At 37.6% G+C, this 21,011-nt stretch overlaps 1 protein-coding gene across 13 annotated transcripts in view; it reads left to right on the top strand.

Moving 5' to 3' along the window:
- SLC41A2 (solute carrier family 41 member 2) overlaps positions 1 to 21,011 on the top strand; it is a 168,917-nt gene that overhangs the window by 41,518 nt on the left and 106,388 nt on the right. For 7 of the 13 annotated variants that reach the window (XM_059886472.1, XM_059886473.1, XM_024991803.2 and 4 more), the window contains exons 2-3: positions 815 to 882; positions 11,616 to 12,340. In XM_059886472.1, coding sequence (XP_059742455.1) covers positions 11,786 to 12,340 — 555 coding nt within the window. In that variant the 5' untranslated portion in view covers positions 815 to 882; positions 11,616 to 11,785. Of the gene's footprint in view, positions 1 to 814; positions 919 to 4,024; positions 4,238 to 8,303; positions 8,379 to 11,615; positions 12,341 to 21,011 lie in introns of all 13 variants that reach the window. The other 6 variants (XM_059886474.1, XM_059886475.1, XM_024991808.2 and 3 more) reach the window with 4 other exon arrangements.

Raw genomic sequence — 21,011 nt, 5'->3', positions numbered from 1 at the left:
GTTTGTCATAGATTTTCTTCTAAAGAGCAAGTGTCTTTTAATTTCACAGCCGCAGTTACCGTATTATAAAAATATTTATGTATTGTTATTAATCTAACCAGAATATCTAGTAAAATGATTTGTTTTTCACTTTTCAGTTGGTTTGGTAGGGCTAAATATAATCTAACTGTTGGCAGTTGATTGAATAGACTTTTGTTTATGCAATACACTTTGTTCTTTGGATGCACACTCTATTTATTCTGTCAACATTTTCTCAATAAGCAGAAATGGTTCCACTGTGGATTTTGTTTTAGTTGATTCATTGGCTTGTCTTTGATGTATCCTTCTTCCAAATAAAGCATTCTTTTAAAAGTGACTTTTTTTTTTTTTTAAAGTGGGATTGAGGGTTGTGATTCTGAAAACAAAATCACTTGTCTGGGTCTGGTTTTCTTTGAAAAATTATTTGAAGTGTATTGAGCATTTATTATACAGAGGATTTATTATACCCACTGGTTGTTTCTCTGGACTCAAATTCTTTACAAATGTTTAGCTGTCTTTTAGGCCTGTAGAAACTTTGTTACTTTTTTCTATCTGTGGGTAGCCTTAGAATGACTGATTGTTTTATGGAATCAGCTAGCTTTTGGATAGCAGGAGCTGAATCATTCCCATGATTTCTCAAGCTTTTGTGTTTGTTAGAGACTCTCAGGACCGCCAGATCAATAAAGTTTGACATCACTACCTATTACATAAATGAAACCTGTGTGAATGCTTGAATTCACTTTTAGTAGACAGTTTCCAGTTTAAATTAAAAAACTCTTTTTTTTTTTTTTTTCAGGAGCTAACTGTGCATTTGAGCCAAAACAAAAAAGGAGTTGGGGAGAGATACTTCATCCTACTTTAGAGGTGAGCCTTTTCATCAGGGAGGACAGTATTTGTGAGGTAGCGTGCTTTATATTTCAATTTCCAAGTACTTTAAATGCCCTGAACATTGATAGAAATCGTGAGATAAGATAGTGTGGATTGCTATTGTTTGGACCAGTTCGAGACTTACACCACATGGAGTTTATGGGATAGTTACTGACTAGATGCACCTTTGTTGTTTAGAATCGTTGCCTTGGGGTTGTTCCTTTTCCTTGGTAAACTGCAGAAAATGGGCAAAATACAGATCCATACATTTGTTTTTTTCCTAGTCGTGTGGTTCCCTCCATAGGTTGTGCCTGACATTTTGCAGCCCCATAGACTGGAGCATGCCAGGCTTCAGTGTCCTTCACTGTCTCCCAGAGTTTGCTCAAACTCGGTCCACTGAGTCAGTGATGCCATCTAAACATTTCATCTTCTGTCATCCCCTTCTCCTCTTGCCTTCAGTCTTTCCCAGCATCTGGGTCTTTTCCAGTGAGTCAGTTCTTTGTATCAGGTGGACAAAGTATTGAAGCTTCAGCTTCAGCATCAGTCCTTCCAGTGAATATTCAGGGTTGATTTCCTTTAGGACTGACTGGTTTGATCTCCTTGCTGTCTAAGGGAATCTCAGTAATTTTCTCCAACACCACAATTTGAAAGCATTGATTCTTTGGTGCTCAGCCTTCTTTTATTATCCAACTCTCACATCCATACGTGACTACTGGAAAAACCAACTGGATACTATGAATTATATATACCTCTGCCAAGCAGCAGTAATATTGGTACATTTGGAGTTCTGGAGATTTCTTTTTCATTGCCATATTTATTTTTAACTTTTGAGGGTCAAGTGATATAGCAAGTATCATCAGAAAAAGAAGATGTTCTCTTTGCCCTGTAGGAATTGGCAATGGGAAACCAAATGGATACCTTTTATTTTTAAAAAATTCTTTTAAAACTGTACATGATAGGAAGATTGCTCACTGTTTTGGACATTTAATTTTGACTGTGTTTTTTTTTTTTTTTTTCTGTCTGTACCCTGAACTCTGGCATTAATTTAGGTAGATTTCTCTGAGGTGGTCAATTTTTATGGTGACCTTTTGAATGAGGCCAAAGTTCCAGAACATTAGAAACAGTTAGTAGAAAGTATAGGGACAACTGAATAAAAGAAATTTGGTTGAATAGAGAAAGCTTAAAGAAGAATAAGAGATAATAATTTAGCTGATTTAGGAAATTGAGTAGAAAAAATTAGTTTGAAACAATTAGGACCCCTGTGGATGAGAATAGTGAAATCAAAGGGTTTAAAATGAGAAATGATGGGCCTTTCCTGGCAGTCCAGTGGTTAAAACTCCACACCCCTAATGCAGGGGGCCTGGATTCGATCCCTAGTACAGAAACAAGATCCTGCATGCTGATAGCACTGCCAAAAAAAAAAAAATTTTTTTTTAATGAGATTTGATTTTAGTAGTAGCTGTTGGACTAGCTCAAATGAGGAATAGAGCTCTTCAGTATGATTTAGTAGTCAAGGCTGTGATAGCCATGCTTGGGACTAGGGTGACCTTGTGGGTTCTGATGTGTTCTCCAGGAAGAAGGGTTTGACAGTGAGCTTATGGTAGGACAGCAGAAAGCTGGCATCAGAGTGAACATGAGAAAACCAAAGAGGGGATTGTTTAAGAGCTGTCTGGGATACGTGTTGAGAAAAGTGATTTGATGGTCAATTCTTCAGGAAAATGGAGTTTGGGGATAAGAAATGGAGAAGCTAAGGAATTCAGGTGACCAAACTGGGTATCAAAAAGACTATTGAGAGTTTTAAAAATAGTTTTTGCTTAAATGGAAATAGTAATCATTGAAATCAATGAGGATTTATGTTTACATAGGTTTTATTCTTTAAATGGAAATAGTGAAAGAAAACGGATCAGCCATGAAGGCAGCCTGCTGTTTGGGTGCTACAAAAAAGCAAATTATTATAAATAGATATAATCCTTCTTTGTGAACGTGCTATCCAGTGAAACAAGTCAGTACTTACTGGGTATCGTTGAAAAAAGTGTGCCAAAAATTTTTTTTAAATAAGAAAATAATTTGTACAACATCAGCTAAGGTCTCATTTTGTCTGGCATGACGTCTCTGAAATCTAACTTAACTGACCACATAATACATCCTGTTTGGTGACTATCTGCATCTTCTAACAAACAGAGATGCAGAATACATATATTCAGAGGAAGTGAAAAGCAGAATGCACACTTGGAGAGTGGCAAAACTAAGAATACATAATAACCATAATCTGCCTTGACTTCTAGGTCATTTGGTGTGAGTATATGTGTGTGACAGTGCTGTGACAAGTTTTGAGATTTTTGTCTCCTTTCATCTTTTTGTTCTAATGGGAAGATAAAGTATTAAACTTACATTTATTGCCTTTCTTAGTAATGAGGCGTGACATAAGTCTGCTAACTCAGCTGCTCTGATGAATTTTTCAAGTGTATTATTTAACCTTTACAAAGGAACAGATTGCCTCCTACAGCACAATGGGCAGATTTTCTCCAAGATACTGATTTAGTAAATCAGCACACATACAATTCTTTTTCTTAACTTTTAAAAACAAGCGATTTTAACATTATTATTATTTTTGTAACTGCAGTTGAATTAGTCAGGACTGTCTGATATTAGTTTGTTTTCCTTTAAGTCAGTGGTTCCCTAACACAACTCTCTGATTAATGTTGGCCCATGACAGAGCTTCCACAGAAAGCAAGGAGTGAGTTCTTAATAAATCTAAATGTATTCGATGGAAAGGCTTTTAGTCTAAGAGTCTGTCCTTTCTACTTGTTTGGTGTTAAAATGTGCACTTATATTTTAAAGGAAAAATCATTGTTAACTTGATAAAATTTGAGGGGAAATGTGGTTAACGAGATCTAAATATTTGGAAAACACTCTTTTAAAGCTCTTTAACCATAGATGGAATCCTTACATGCTCAGTATATCAGAGAGACTCTATTAAACTAAAATAGATGGGAATATTTGGGTCAGATTCTTTTTTAAGATGCCTGCTTTTGAGTTTAGTTTTCATTAAATCTTGCTGTGGTAGTAAACAATCCTGAACCCTCGGTGGCTTTCAGCAGCAAAGCTTTCTTTCTCTCCTCCTACATGTTGCCCGTAGGTTGCTGCAGATGAGCTTCAGTACCTGCAGCTCTGGGTGTTATCTTTGTCCCAGGACCCAGTCTGAACCTTGGACATGTCGTTCCCATGACGGAGGGAAAAGATGGCAGAGTTGAACTGCTTCTGTTTGTAGATGTTGTTGCTTCCTGAGTCGTCTGCCCAGACTTGATGTCAGTAGAGATGAGGCAGTGTAATCTTCACATACTCCCTGCAGGTAATTTGGCAACAGGCAGAGATGACAGTCCTCTTACAGGACTGAAGCAATAATGGGGAGTAATAAAATCTGTCACAGAATCATTCAGACCGAAGCACACATGCCAAATAATCAAAATGTTAAATTTGAATGCAGAGTTCCAAAGAATAGCAAGGAGAGATAAGAAAGCCTTCCTTGGTGATCAATGCAAAGAAATAGAGGAAAACAATAGAATGGGAAAGACTAGAGACTGCTTCAAGAAAATTAGAGATACCAAGGGAACATTTCATGCAAAGATGGGCACAGTAAAGGACAGAAATGGTATGGACCTAACAGAAACAGAAGATATTAAGAAGAGGTGGCAAGAATACACAGAAGAACTATACAAAAAAGATCTTCACAATCCAGATAATCACGATGGTGTGATCACCCACCTAGAGCCAGACATCCTGGAATGTGAAGTCAAGTGGGCCTTAGGAAGCAACACTACGAACAAAGCTAGTGGAGGTGATGGAATTCCAGTGGAGCTATTTAAAATCCTAAAAGATGATGCTGTGAAAGTGCTGTACTCAATATGCCAGCAAATTTGGAAAACTCACCAGAGGCCACAGTACTGGAAAAGATCAGTTTTCATTCCAATCCCAAGAAGGGCAATGCCAAAGAATGTTCAAACTACTGCACTATTGCACCCATCTCACACATTAGCAAAGTAATCGTCAAAATTCTCCAAGCCAGACTTCAACAGTACGTGAACTGTGAACTTCCTGATGTTCAAGCTGGTTTTAGAAAAGTCAGAGGAACCAGAGATCAAATTGCCAACATCTATTGGATCATCGAAAAAGCAAGAGAGTTCCAGAAAAACATCTGCTTTACTGACTATGCCAAAGCCTTTGACTGTGTGGATCACAACAAACTGTGGAAAATTCTTAAAGAGATAAGAAACCTTTATGCAGGTCAAGAAGCAACAGTTAGAACTGGACATGGAACAACAGACTGGTTCCAAATCGGGAAAGGAGGATTCAAGGCTGTATATTGTCACCCTGCTTATTTAACTTATATGCAGAGTACATCATGAGAAGTGCCAGGCTGGGTGAAGCACAAGCTGGAATCAAGATTGCTGGGAGAAATATCAATAACCTCAGATATGCAGATGACATTACCCTTATGGCAGAAAGCGAAGATGAACTAAAGAACCTCTTGATGAAAGTGAAAGAGGAGAGTGAAAAAGTTGGCTTAAAACTCAACATTCAGAAAACTAAGATCATGGCATCCAGTCCCATCACTTCATGGCAAATAGATGGGGGAACAGTGGAAACAGTGAGAGACTTTATTTTATGTGGCTTCAAAATCACTGCAGATGGTGACTGTAGCCATGAAATTAAACGCTTGCTCCTTGGAAGAAAAGCTATGACCAACCTAGACAGCATATTAAAAAGTAGAGATATTACTTGCCAACAAAGATCTGTCTCATCAAAGCTATGGTTTTTTGCATGTAGCTATGTACTACATCCATACAGTAGTCAGGTATGGATGTGAGAGTTGGACTATAAAGAAAGCTGAGCGCTGAAGAATTGATGCTTTTGAACTGTGGTGTTGGAGAAGACTCTTAAGAGTCCCTTGGACGGCAGGGAGATCAAACCAGTCAATCCTAAAGGAAATCAGTCCTGAATATTCATTGGAAGGACTGATGCTGAAGCTGAAACTCCAGTACTTTGGCTACCTGATGCGAAAAACTGCCTTATTGGAAAAGACCCTGATGCTGGGAAAGATTGAAGGCAGGAGAAGGGATCGATAGAGGATGAGATGGTTGGATAGCATCAGCGACTCAATGGACATGAGTTTGAGCAAGCTCCGGGAGTTGGTAATGAACAGGGAAGCCTGGCGTGCTGCAGTCCATGGGGTCACAAAGATTCAGATACAACTGAGTGACTGAACTGAACTAAAGAACAATAATAAACATTTAGGTATCTACTACCCAGCCTTAAAAATATAACCACTACCTTTGGAGCTCCCTGGGTGGTTTTTGTACTACTTTCACAAATGTAAGCATTCTCTTGAAATTTGTGCTTGCTTATAATCCCCTCCTTCATAGATTCCATTGTGTGAATATCCCACGATTTATCTTTTACTGTGTTAATTCTAGTTTTTTCTTTTCTTTTTTTTGCTAATGTGAAAATGTTGCTAAGGATATTTTTTTATGTGTCTTCTGTGTACAAAGCAAGAGTTGCTTCAGGGTATGGACTTAGGTGTGGAATTGTTGGTATGTGGCACGTACATGTCTTCAGTTTTAGTAGATCAGACCACGTTGTTTTCCAAAGTGGTTGTGCAGTTTCCACTCCCACTAGTGGTGGTGTATGTGTTACCAGTACTTAGGTCTTTGGTCACATCTGAAAGTGTGACAACATCTAATTTTTAGTCTAATGTGTATAAATCAAATTCTCTTGGATGTTCAGGGAGGTGCTTCTTAAACTTCCATGTTTACATACAGCACATGGTTTGTATTTTAGTCATTCAGTCGTGTCCTACTCTTTGAGAACCCGTGGACTGTAGCCTGCCAGGCTCCTCTGTCCACGGCATTCTCCAGGCAAGAATACTGGAGTGAGTGGGCTGCCATGCCCTTCTCCAAGGGGTCTTCCCAACCCAGGAATTGAACCCAGGTCTTCCAAATTGTTGTCAGATTCTTTACCGACTGAACTACCAGGGAAGCAAAGCACATGGAGATGGTATTAATACTATAAGCAAGGTTGTGATTCAGTAGGTTGGGTTATGCTTGGGAACTGAGATCCTGCGTTTCTCGTAACCATCCAGGTGATGCTGCTGCTGCTGTGTCCTGTGCTCAGTTGCTCAGTCGTGTCCGACTCTTTGAGATTCCATCACAAAGAGTGATGGGGGACTGGGGGGCTACAGTCCCATAGGCTCCTTTGTTCATAGGGTTTTCTGGGCAAGAATCCTGGAGTGGTTTGCCATTTCCTACTCCAGGGGATCTTTCCAACCCAGTGATTGAACCTGTGACCCATAAGTATCTCCACTGATATTCTTTCACTTATAGCACGTAAAACTAGAGAAATTTTGCCCAATCCTATTTACTTATTTTTAAACTTTTTAGTAATTTTTACTCATTTATGGATGAAGAGCAATATAGAGCAACCCAACTGATTTTTATTTAGTGCCATATGTGTACATTACCCATTTAAAATCAACTTCAAAGTAATTTGATTGTAGTCATTATTCAACGAGTTTCTAAGTGAGTTCTTTAAAGGAAGAAAATTCAAGAAATCTTTAAGGGAGATAATAGATCTTTATAGACCTTGTCAGTATGCAAGCATTAGACTAACTGATCACTCGTTAGCTGGGTAAAATGAAGGATAAATAAAAATGAGCACATTTTCCTCAGTGCAAGATTGTGGTATGTGGTCTATGGTATACACTTGTAGCAAGATAATTCTTAGTACTTCCAAATTGCATTGTTTTACAAACAGATGTTAGGACACAAGCACCACTTAGCCTAGCTTAAGCAATGGAGATTTAGTGGCCTATAAAATTGGGGAGAACCGGGATGGAATGGGCTTTAAATAAATGAGATATCCTAATCATGTAGTGTTATCAGAACCCTCTCAACATCTCCTAGCTGTGATTCTCTTTCTGTGGATGGATGAGCTTTCCTCCAAGTGTAAATGGTGGTGGTGGTGGTGGAGGGAGTTTTTGGAGGATAAAAATATAGTGACAAACCTCAGAATTTTCCCATTCAAAAAGGAAGTGAGAAAACACTCTTTTTTAAAAGAATTAATTTATTCATTTGGCTGCACTGGGTCTTAGTTTCGGCATGCGGGATCTTTGGTTGCAGCATGTGGGATCTAGTTCCCTGACGAGGGATTGAACCCAGGCCCCTGCATTGAGAGTGCAGAGTTTTAGCCACCGGACCACCAGGGAGGTCCTGAGAAAACACTCTTCCAGAGGCCTCCCCCTCTGAAGTGGCCCTGTACGTCATTGACTCTCTGCTCTATCAACTGTTTCCTTCATTACCTTTATCACAAATTATCTCCTTTACTTATTGGCTCACCTGATTGTTTTTCCTCTCCACCACAAGGTAAAATCACTGAAGAAGGAGTAGTGCCTCTTTTGTTGGCATCTGTCAGCCATTCAGGAAATAGTAAGGCAACAGGTATGTGAAATTCCAGGGTAGGACTCAGGCCTGCCCCAGGCAGTTGTCATTATGTGGTCTGGAGGTCAGGGAAGTTTGATTACTGGGCACAACAGAGCCTCATAGACGAGGCAAGTGTGATTTTACATGGGAAATGGAGCTACTATAAGCTGAAAAACTGGGAAAAGATGCCGAGGAAACAACAACAAAAGCACGTGGTTTTTGTGCCCTTTAAGTGTGGTTTACTGTTTAACTCAGCTGCCCAGTGTGTGTGTAAAGTTGTGCAGTTTCTGCAGTGCACGAGATGCTTGCTGAGGAGAGGGAGAGGGGTTGAAATCCAGCATGAGACTCCACACCTGTGGCTTCCTTTTTCCAGGAGGCATTGCTTTAAATTTACCCCTAAGTTCTGCCTGGTCTGTGCCCACTGGGCCCGGTTGAATATCTGTGTCGCCATCTCACTTTCTTCATAGCTTCCCTGGAGAAAGAATACCAGGGGCAAAAGTGTGTGAGCTGGATGCATCTGGATCCTGCTGGCCAACTCAGTGTAGACTCTATGCTTAGCCATGCCCTGCAGGTATTCTAAGAGAGATAACTTTCTGGAAAATTCCTCCCTCCCCCTTTTTTCTTACCTCCATTTTTCTATTTAGGGTTAGTTGGTCAAGTTTCCTGACCATGCATTTTGAGGTGAATGCTGACTGAATGGTAATATACATACTGTCATCTACATTTCTCTTCATTTCTAGTTTGATTACTTTATAATTCTGCTTCAAGAGGAAGAAGAAATTGCCTATGTCCATCACTGGCCCTTTAGTGGAATATACTGTCTTAAAAGTTTGTTCTGTTTTTTGTTTGATTAGAGATCTCTTTGGGGCAGTGAAGTGCTCACTGTTTAAAAGGAGGCAAATTGATTTAAGGAACAGAAGCCCACTCAGTCTGACTCATGTAAGGCTGCTGGCAGTCTCCTAAGTTTCAGACATACAGCTGAGCCTCTTCTTACATGGAAGGGCCTCAAGGAGCCATTCTGTTCTCCTCTCTGGATTGCTTGCTTTCTTCTTTGCTTCATTCTGGACATTGTTTCTGTTCATTTGATTTTCTTTAAACACTGAGTTTGTATACTGATCCACCTGCCAGTGGCAAAAATGGCAACTAGTACTTCATCTCATTGGGTTCTCTGCAAGTCCACAGAATGTCTGTACTGTAATCACTTGGGGAGTGTAAAAAAAAAAAAAAAAGATTTCTATGCCTCAAACATATTCTCAGCCAGTAGGTCTAGAGTCCTAGAATCTACATGTTGAGACTTTTCCCTCGCAGGAATTGCCAGACCCGTCTGTAATCACAAGAGAAAGCAAGTGAGTGAATGATGAAGTAGATGAACCCAGGCCCTAGTATCCACTTTCCCCTGACATAGCCCCTTCTCTTTTTTCCCTTTGCCATTTCTTGCCATTGATCTTCCTATCCAAGGAGAGGAGATTGCCATTCTAAGAAGTTGAAAACAAATATTGAAGAATAGAATAGTTTTCATTAAAAGCAGCAGTATAGCAGCAACAGTTCTTAGTCTAGTTTGGTTGGTGAACAGTCTCCAGTTAGGCAGTGGGGCTATCTGTCCCTTATGAAATCAGGGCTAATTAGTTGATCTTGAATGCTCTTGGAAGTGTAAGATAGGGCTGGGTGTTCTGAGAAACACCTGCAGCCTTAGGCCCACTCTAATAACTTTGAAAACCTCTGTACCTTGGTGGCAGCTGTCCAAAGAGACTCTCTACCTGGGCAGGTGATATATGACCTCACAACTTCAGTGTCTGTCACTCTCAAACTAGCTTATACTTTAGTTCAGTTGTCCAACAGCATCCGACTCTTGACCCCATGAGTCATGACCCCATGGACTGCAGCACGCCAGGCTTCACTGTCCATCACCAGCTCCCGGAGCTTGCTCAAACTCATGTCCATCAAGTCGCTGATGCCATCCAACCATCTCATCCTCTATAATCCCCTTCTCCTCCCACCTTCAGTCTTTATCAGCATCAGGGTCTTTTCCAATGAGTCAGATTTTTGCATCAGGTGGCCAAAGTATTGAAGTTTCAGCTTCAGCATCAGTCCTTCCAATGAATATTCAGGACTGATTTCCTTTAGGATTGAAAGCTTACATTATGTGTCTCTAGTTTAACATCTGCAGAGAGAGAATCTCATCACTGACTAGCCAATCAGGAGCCTACTCTGAGGTTGAAGGTCAGAGCTAACTTTGAGAAGGGCATTAAAAGCTTTCTTTTGGTTGACTTGCAAAATAGGATTAAGTGATTTTGTAATCCCTTTTCATTTGTTGTTTCTTAGGTAACATTATTATATCCCTAAATCAACTATAATGATTTTTTATTGTTGGAACTACAGATATAACATCAACATACTTTTACATGTGAAATAAATACCATGTACACTATTTAGGATATTTATCAAGTAATTTCATGGCAAACATTATCATTGTTTCTTCATATTTTAATAGCAAGATGTATACTGTATTAAGTTGGAGATAAAGTAATAGATATTATTTAATATATTTAAAATATAATGTCATTAACTTTACCTTGTTGTGCTGATATATGTAAAGGGTGGTAGCAATTTAATTCTGAGACATCAGTATAAGTAATGGAAGCCATTACTTTAATAAATTTTTCTTTTGTAGAATTGCAGAGACATTGAAGACATTTGAAGGGCTTCCCTGATAGTTCAGTTGGTAAAGAATCTGCCTGCAATGCAGGAGACCTTAGATCGATTCCTGGGTTGGGAAGATTCACTGGAGAAGGGATAGGCTACCCCTTCCTATTCTTGGGCTTCCCTTGTGGCTCAGCTGGTAAAGAATCCTCCTGCAATGTGGGAGACCTGGGTTTGATCCCTGGGTTGGGGACATCTCCTGGAGAATGGAAAAGGGTACTCACTCCAGTATTCTGGCCTGGAGAATTCCAATCATGGAGTCACAAAGAGTCAGACATGACTGAACAACTTTCACTTTGAAGGCATTATATGGGTATTAATTACATAAAGTATGCAAAAATAAATACTTTTAACCAAAATAGGCCACCAAAAAAAGCTGTATGCTACATTTCTGCATCCAAAGCGGTTGCATGGCATAAACCAGTTATGTGTTAAGCCCACAGAATATAATGTCAGTACCTCAGGGTTCATTTAAGAACATGTGTTTTTTATATCTGTAACTATGAGGTATTAAGAGAGTTATTCTGACTTTTAAAAATTATTTTATTTTTCCAGATCCAGTCCCTGTGTGGAGCTTCTAAACATCTTCTATTAGTGGAAGTGCTGTTTTCTGCACAATGAAGTCAACATCTTAATTTACACCAGCATTTGTGTGGTTCTGATTCATCTGCTCTGGTTCACGAAGCTTGAGATCTAAGGCAAACAGGGTCTTTTGCAATGACAATATGACTAATAGTAAAGGAAGATCTATTATTAATAAATCAAGTGGTGGTCGAAGCAGTGGAGGAGGTTTTGTGGACTGGACTTTAAGTTTAAATACAATTCAGTCTGATAAGTTTTTAAACTTACTGCTGAGTATGGTTCCAGTAATATACCAGAAAAACCAGGAAGACAGGCACAAAAAAGGAAATAGCATTTGGCAAGATGGGTTATCACCTGCAGCACAGACTTTCAGTAATAGATCCGAACAGCACATGGAATATCACAATTTCTCGGAGCAGTCTTTTCATGGCAACAGTGGGCACGCGCCATCAAGCTGTAGCCAAAAGTATGATGACTATGCCAACTACAATTACTGTGATGGAAGGGAGGCTTCAGAAACTACAGCCATGTTACAAGATGATGATGCGTCTAGTGATGCTGATGAAGATGTCATTGTAGAGACAGGCCAGAAGTTACCAAAGGAATCCAGTGGTGTCATGGCACTGCAAATACTTGTGCCGTTTTTGTTAGCTGGCTTTGGAACAGTCTCAGCTGGCATGGTTTTGGATATCGTCCAGGTAGGTTCTCATCTTTGTTTAACTTCACTGACTTTGTTGTTTAAAGTGCTTCGTGTCAGGTACTAATCTCAGACATTATATTTAGTTTTAATTTATCCCTTAGTTAAAATGAACTGATGCAGACTGGTGGAGGATCTGCTCTTTCTAGGTATCTTTTGTTTGTTTTCCGATATTCTAAGAGAATTGTCTGATTCTGACCATAAAATAATTCATCATAAAATATTAAATATAAAGTAATCCCAAATAGGGTAAATCAGCTAAATGAATAACTCAATATATTTAAATATGTCCCTGTTTTTTTTTGTTGTTGTTATTTTTTTTTTAAACTTTACAAAATTGTATTAGTTTTGCCAAATATCAAAATGAATCCACCACAGGTATACATGTGTTCCCCATCCTGAACCCTCCTCCCTCCTCCCTCCCCACACTGTCCCTGTTTTAAAAATAAAAAATAATATATGTCCATTAAAATGAACTCGAACAATGCAGAGTATTAATGATAAGGAGTCCTGTTCTTCATCTCCAAATCAAAACTCTCTTCCCCTCTGGAGGTTACCATTGTTAAGAGTTTGCTGTATATACTTGCAGGTGATTTTTCTGTGCTATATACAAGCATATGTGCAGAGGTTTTTTTTTTTTTTTAAATAAAAATTAAATTCTGTGTGTATTTTTCTCAGTTTATTGTCACTGCTTATTGATATATCTTGGACATGTTTCAAAATTAGTAAAAAGGATATTTAGCATTTTTAAAAGAGTGCTTGATATTTTCATTGTATGTATATATATACACCAAAATTTACTTATTCATTCTCCTATGCTGGTGCTATAACAAACATCCTTACAAATTTATTTTTATACACTCATACTAATTTTTTCATAAGACAGATTTTAAAAATGGGATTATTGGGTATTAGAGCAGGTGTGTGTGTTTAAAATTTTATAGGTATTGTCAAATTGCCTTTCATTGTACCAATTTGTAGTCCTTCTAGAAATATGTAAATACTTTTATTTTTCCATACCCTTATCAACATTTGATGTTCTTGATCTTTTTCATTTTTGCCAGTTGATAGGAAAATGTTACCCTATTTTAATTAACATTAATTACTATTAATGTTTTAGCCTCTTTTGATATGTTTATTGGCCATTCTTACCTTTTCTGTGAATGTTGCTTATATGAATTACTTTTTTGTATCTTATCCATTTTTAAGGTGTTTTTTTTTCTTTTTAATTTATATTTTATTGAAGGATAATTGTTTTGCAGAGTTTTGTTGTCTTCTGACAAACCTCAACATGAATCAGCCATAGGTATACATATATCCCCTTCCTTTTGAACCTGCCTCCCATCTCCCTCCCCATCCCACCCCTCTGGGTTGATACAGAGCCCCTGTTTGAGTTTCCTGAGCCATACCGCAAATTCCCATTGGCTATCTATTTTACATATGGTAATGTAAGTTTCATATTACTCTTTCCATACATCTCACCCTTTCCTCCTCTCTCCCCACGTCCATAAGTCTTTTCTCTATGTCGGTTTCTCCATTGCCACCTTGTAAATAAATTCTTCATTTTTCTAGATTCTGTATATGTGCGTTAGAATACAATATTTATCTTTCTTTTTCTGACTCACTTCACTCTGTATAATAGGTTCTAGGTTCATTCACCTCATCAGAACTGACTCAAATGCGTTCCTTTTTATGGCCAAATAATATTCCATTGTGTATATGTACCACAACTTCTTTATCCATTCATCTGTCAATGGACATCTAGGTTGCTTCCATGTTCTGGCTATTGTAAATAGTGCCGCAGTGATCAGTAGGATACATGTGTCTTTTTCAGGTTTGGTTTCCTCAGGGTATATGCCTAGGAGTGGGATTGCTGGGTCATATGGTGGTTTTATTCCTAGTTTTTTAAGAAATCTCCATACCGTCTTCCATAGTGGCTGTATCAATTTACATTCCCACCAACAGTGCAAGAGCATTCCCTTTTCTCCACATCCTCTCCAGCATTTATTGCTTGTAGACTTTTTGATGATGGCCATTCTGACCCGTGTGAGGTGATCTCATTGTGGTTTTGATTTGCATTTCTCTAATGAGTGATGTTGATTATCTTTTCATGCGTCTGTTAGCCTTCTGTATGTCTTCTTTGGAGAAATGTCTGTTTAGGTCTTTTTCCAATTTTTTGATTGGATTGTTTGTTTTTCTGGCATTGAGTTGTATGAGCTGCTTGTGTATTTTGGAAATTAATCCTTTATCAGTTGTTTCATCTGCTATTATTTTCTCCCATTCTAAGAGTTGTCTTTTCACCTTGCTTATAGTTTCCTTTGCTGTGAAAAAGCTTTTTAAGTTTAATCAGGTCCCACTTGTTTACTTTTGTTTTTATTTGCATTACTCGAGGAGGTGGGTCATAGAGGATCTTGCTTTGATTTATGTCATAGAGTGTTCTGCCTATGTTTTCCTCTAAGAGTGTTGTAGTTTCTGGTCTTACATTTAGGTCTTTAGTCCATTTTGAGTTCATCTTTGTGTATGGTATGGTGTTAGGAAGTGTTCTCATTTCATTCTTTTACTTGTAGCTGCCCAGTTTTCCAAGCACCATTTATTGAAGAGGCTGTCTTTGCCCCATTGTATATTCTTGCCTCCTTTGTCAAAAATAAGGTACCCATAGGTGCATGGGTTTACTTCTGGGCTTTCTATCTTGTTCCATTGGTCTATATTTCTGTTTTTGTGCCAGTACCATTCTGTCTTGATGACTGTAGCTTTGTAGTATAATCTGAAGTCAGGAAGCTTGATTCCTCCAGCTTCATTCTTCTTACTCAAGACTGCTTTGGCTATTTGGGGTCTTTTGTGTTTTCATATGAATTGTGAAATTTTTTGTTCTAGTTCTGTGAAAAATGCCATTGGTAATTTGATAGGGATCACATTCTGTAGATTGCATTTGGTAGTGTAGTCATTTTCACAATATTGATTCTTCCTACCCAGGAACATGGAATATCTCTCCATCTGTTTATGTCATCTTTGATTTCTTTCATCAGTGTCTTATAATTTTCTGTGTACAGTTCTTTTGTTTCCTTAGGTAAGTTTATTCCTAGATATTTAATTTTTTTTGTTGCAATGGTGAATGGGATTGATTCCTTAATTTCTCTTTCTGTTTTTTCATTGTTAGTATATAGAAATGCAAGTGATTTCTGTGTATTGATTTTGTATCCTGCAACTCTGCTAAATTCACTGATTAGCTCTAGTAATTTTCTGATACTATCTTTAGGATTTTCTATGTACAGTATCATGTCATCTGCAAACAGTGAGAGCTTTACTTCTTCTTTTCCAGCCTGGATTCCTTTTATTTCTTTTTCTTCTCTTATTGCTGTGGCTAGGACTTCCAGAACCATGTTGAATAATAGTGGTGAAAGTGGACACCCTTGTCTTGTTTCTGATTTTAGGGGGAATGCTTTCAGTTTTTCATCATTGAGAATAATGTTTGCTGTAGGCTTATCTTATATGGCCTTTACTGTGTTGAGATAGGTTCCTTCTATACCCATTTTTTGAAGAGTTTTAATCATAAATGGGTGCTGAATTTTGTCAAAGGCTTTTTCTGCATTTATTGAGATTATCATATGGTTTTTATCTTTCAATTTGTTAATATGGTGTATCACATTGATTGATTTGCGTATATTGAAGAATCCTTGCATTCCTGGAATAAGCCCAACTTGATCATGGTGTGTGAGCTTTTTGATGTGTTGCTGAATTCTGTTTGCTAAAATTTTGTTGAGAATTTTTGCATCTATGTTCATCAGTGATATTGGCCTGTAATTTTCTTTTTTTGTGTGTTGTCTTTGTCTGGTTTTGGTATCAGGGTGATGGTGGCCTCGTAGAATGAGTTTGGGAGTGTTCTTCCTCTGCAGTTTTTTGAAAGAGTTTTAAAGGGATAGGCATTAGCTGTTCTCTAAATGTTTGATAGAATTCTCCTGTGAAGCTATCTGGTCCTGGGCTTTTGTTTTTTGGCAGATGTTTGATCACAGCCTCAATTTCAGTGCTTGTAATTGGGTTGTTCATAATTTCTATTTCTTCCTGGTCCAATCTTGGAAAATTGAACTTTTCTAAGAATCTGTCCATTTCTTCCAGGTTATCCATTTTATTGTCATATAGTTGTTCATAATAGTCTCTTATAATCCTTTGTATTTCTGCATTGTCTGTTGTAACCTCTCCTTTTTCATTTCTGATTTTGATGATTTGAGTCTTCTCTCTTTTTTTCCTTGATGAGTCTGGCTAAAGGTTTGTCAATTTTGTTTATCTTCTCAAAGAACCAGCTTTTAGTTTTATTAATCTTTACTATTGTTTCTTTTATTTCTTTTTCATTTATTTCTGCTCAGATCTTTATGATTTTTTTTCCTTCTACTAATGTTGGGGTTTTTTGTTCTTCTTTTTCCAGTTATTTTGGGTATAAAGTTAGGTTGTTTATTCGATGTTTTTCTTGTTTCTTGAGGTAGAATTGTATTGCTATAAACTTCCTGCTTAGAACTGCTTTTGCTGCATCCCATAGGTTTTGAGTTGTCATGTTTTCATTGTCATTTGTTTCTAGAAATCTTTTTATTTCCGATTTGATTTCTTCAGTAACCTTTTGGTTATTTAGAAATATATTGTTTAATCTCCATGTATTTGTGTTTCTTACAGTTTTTTCCTTGTAATTAATATCTAGTCTCATAGCATTGTGGCCAGAGAAGATGCTTGATATGATTTCAGTTTTATTAAATTTACTGAGATTTGATTTGTGACCCAAGATGTGGTCTATCCTGGAGAATGTTCCATGTGCACTTGAGAAGAAGGTGTATTCTTCTGTATTTGGATGGAATGTCCTGAAGATATCAATGAGATCATCTCATCTAATGTATCATTTAAGACTTGTGTTTCCTTATTAATTTTCTGTTTTGATGACCTGTCCAGTGTTGTGAGTGGGGTGTTAAAGTCTCCTACTATTATTGTGTTACTGTCAGTTTCTCCTTTTATGTCTGTTAGTGTTTGTCTTATGTATTGAGGTGCTTCTATGTTGGGTGCATAGATATTTACAGCTATGTCTTCCTCTTGGATTGATCCCTTGATCATTATGTGGTGTCCTTCCTTATCTCTTATAATCTACTTTATTTTAAGGTCTATTTTGTCTAATATGAGGATTGCTACTCCAGCTTTCTTTTGCTTCCCTTTTGTGTGGAATATATTTTTCCATCCTCTCACTTTCAGTCTATGTGTGTCTTTAGGTCTGAAGTGGGTTTCTTGTAGACAGCATATACATGGGTCTTTTTTTTGTATTCATTCAGCCTGTCTGTGTCTTTTGGTTGGAGCATTTAATCCATTTACATTCTAAGTAATTATTGATATATATGTTCCTATTGTCATTTTCTTAATTGTTTGGGGTTGATTTTGTAGTTCCTTTCTCTTTTCTTGTATTTCTTGATTGTATAAGTCCCTTTAACATTTGTTGTAAAGCTGGTTTGGTGGTACTGAATTCTCTTAACTTTTGCTTATCTGAAAAGCTTTTTATTTCTCCATCAATTTTGAATGAGATTCTTGCCAGGCACAGTAATCTTGGTTGTAGATTTTTCCCTTTCAGTACTTTAAATATATACTGCCATTCCCTTCAGGCCTGCAGAGTTTGTGCTGAAAGATCAGCTGTTAAGCATATGGGGTTTCCCTTGTATGTTACTTGTTGTTTTTCCTTTGCTGCTTTTAATATTCTTTCTTTGTGTTTAGTCTTTGTTAGTTTGATTAGTATGTGTCTTGGCATGTTTCTCCTTGGGTTTATCCTGTATGGGACTCTGTGCCTCTTGGACTTGATTGACTATTTCCTTTTCCATGTTAGGGAAAATTTCAACTATAATCTCTTCAAAAATTTTCTCATACCCTTTCTTTTTCTCTTCTTCTTCTGGGACCCCTATAATTCAAATGTTGGTGTGTTTGATATTGTCCCAGAGGTCTCTGAGACTATCCGCAGTTCTTTTCATTCTTTTTACTTTATTCTGCTCTTCAGAAGTTACTTCCGCCATTTTACCTTCCAGCTCAGTGATTCGTTCTTCTGCTTCAGATATTCTGCTGTTGATTCCTTTTAGAGTAGTTTTAATTTCAGCAATTGTGTTGTCTCTACATGTTTATTCCTTAATTCTTCTAGGTCTTTGTTAATTGATTCTTGCACATTTTCTCCATTTTGTTTTCAAGATTTCTGATCATCTTTACTATCATTATAACACATTCTTTTTCAGGTAGTTTGCCTATTTCCTCTTCATTGATTTGCTTCTGTGTTTCTAGTTTGTTCCTTCATTTATTTGGTATTTCTTTGCCTTTTCATTATTTTTTTTTTAAACTTATTGTGTTTGAGGTCTCCTATTCCCAGGCTTCAAGGTTGAATTCTTTCTTCCTTTTGGTTTCTGCCCTCCTAAGTTTGGTCCAGTCATTTGTGTTAGCTTTGTATAGGTTGAGATTTGTGCTGAGTTTTTTGTTTGTTTTTCCTCTGATGGGCAAGGCTGAGTCAGGTGGTAATCCTGTCCGTGAGATGAGGCATCCTGCACAGGGTGCTACTGGTGGTTGGGTGATGCCAGGTCTTGTATTCAAGTGGTTTCCTTTGTGTGTTCTCACTATTTGATACTCCCTAGGGTTAGTTCTTTGGTAGTCTAGGGTCTTGGAGTCAGTGCTCCCACTCCAATGGCTCAGAGCTTGATCTCTGATCAGGAATGAAGATTCCACAAGTGGTTTGTTATGGCATTAAGTGAGATTAAAACAAATATCCAAAACATGAAACCAAAGATGAACCCCAGACAAATGGCAGTTACAAAATCAGGCAAATAACAACTAAAATAATGGAATATAAACATATACATATACACCCATGAGCAAATTCAAAACAGTCCAACAAAAATAAAGTACAATAGATTGACCCAGCAAACAAACAAAATCAAAAATTATATTTACCAGTTAAGAATAAAACTAACAAAAGCACAAGTAGAAAACAAAACTAAAGCAATGAAAGCAAAACTAACAAATATGTTGAGAGGAAAGGAAAGAAAGAAAAGAAAGAAAGAATAGATATGCAAAGTTAAATAGAGGTAGATGAAAAAAATTTATATACATTAAAGATGAACTGCAAGGGGAAAAGAACAGTAGGGAAGGCAAACAAAGGAATAAATGTAGAAAAAATATAATAGGTTTAAAAAAATTAAAATTATAAAAAAGAGAAAGAAAAAAATACTGGAAGAAAAAGAAAAAAGGAAAACTTCAGATATCTCAAAAGCCCAACGTAAAGGCAGAGGTTTATAACAGCAATAAAAAGTGTGACTGAATATATATATATACGTATACACCCATAAACAAAATCAAACACAGTCCAACAAAAATAAAATACAATAAATTGACCCAGCAAACAAAGGAAACCAAAAATTATGTCTACCAGAATAGAACTAACTAAAGCAGAAACTGGAAAACAAAACTAAAGCAAGATGCCAATTGGGGAATAAAGCAGTGAAAATAAAACTAACAATTATGTTGAGAGGAAAGGAAAGAAAGAAAAGAAAGAAAGAATAGATATGTAAAGTTAAATAGAGGTAGATAAAGAAGATTTATATACATTAAAGATTAAAGGGGAAAAGAACAGCAGGAAAAGCAAACAAAGGAATAAATGTAGAAAAATAATAATAGGTTTAAAAATTAAAAATAAAACGAGAAAAGAAAAAAAAGGAAAACTCTCCAGAAGTGCAAAAGCCCAATGTACAGGCAGAAGTTTATAACAACAATAAAAAAATGTGACTGAGAAAAACAAAAAAGAAAAAAAAAGCTCAAAAGCTTAATTAGATTCATAGTGCCAATAAAATCAACAGTTACAACAGAGGGAGGATAAAGGAAAAAAAAAGAAAAAAAATCCAAAAGAATCTAAAGAACAAGTCAAAACATAAGAATTTAATAGATGTTTTTCTCGAGTCACTGCTGTCCGAGTCCTTTCCCTCTCTGGGAGTCACAGTCCACCTCACCTCTCTAGGATGCCCTCCAACACTGTGCTGATTTCTGGACCTGTTGTGGGGGCAGCTCAGATTCTATTCTGGTCCTACTCTGTGTTCTTGCCTCCAATATCCACAGCTATCAGAATTAGTGCGTTTTCTTTTGTGGGAGCACTTAATGACCTTTTATATATTCCATAGACACAGAGTCTGCCTAGTTGATTGTGTGGATTTAATCTGTAGCTTGTACAGCTGGTAGAAGGTTTGGGGTCTTCTTCCTTAGTCACACTGCCCCTGTGTTTCAATTTTATTGAAATTGAAACTGAGGTGGTTTTATTTCCACCTCTGCATGTGGGTCGTCCCCTGGGGTTTGCTCCTGAGGCTACCCTGGAAGACTTGGGTTTGCCCCTCTGAGGGCCAGGTGTGGAGCTGGTGCAGCTGCTTGGGTTGCAGGGGTTCTGGCAGCACCAGATACTCAGGGGAGTTGGCGGCTAGGGCAGCAGGAAATATAGTGCTCTAGAAGGGTATGGCAGCCAGTATTGGCCAATATGCTCCAGTATTCTTGCCTGGAGAACCGCCCTCTCTGACAGAGAAGCCTGGCAGGCCATGGTCTACAGGGTCGCAGAATCGAACACTACCAAAGTGACCTTGCGTGCATAGATGCAATACTTTTTTTGCCTGTGGCAGCTCAGCCCCAGTGAGTTG

Source organism: Bos taurus, chromosome 5 (genome assembly GCF_002263795.3).
Source record: "Bos taurus isolate L1 Dominette 01449 registration number 42190680 breed Hereford chromosome 5, ARS-UCD2.0, whole genome shotgun sequence".
Classification (NCBI taxonomy): domain Eukaryota; kingdom Metazoa; phylum Chordata; class Mammalia; order Artiodactyla; family Bovidae; genus Bos; species Bos taurus.
The sequence above is the reverse complement of the archived record's forward strand: the minus strand, read 5'-3'. Positions and strand labels throughout refer to the sequence as shown.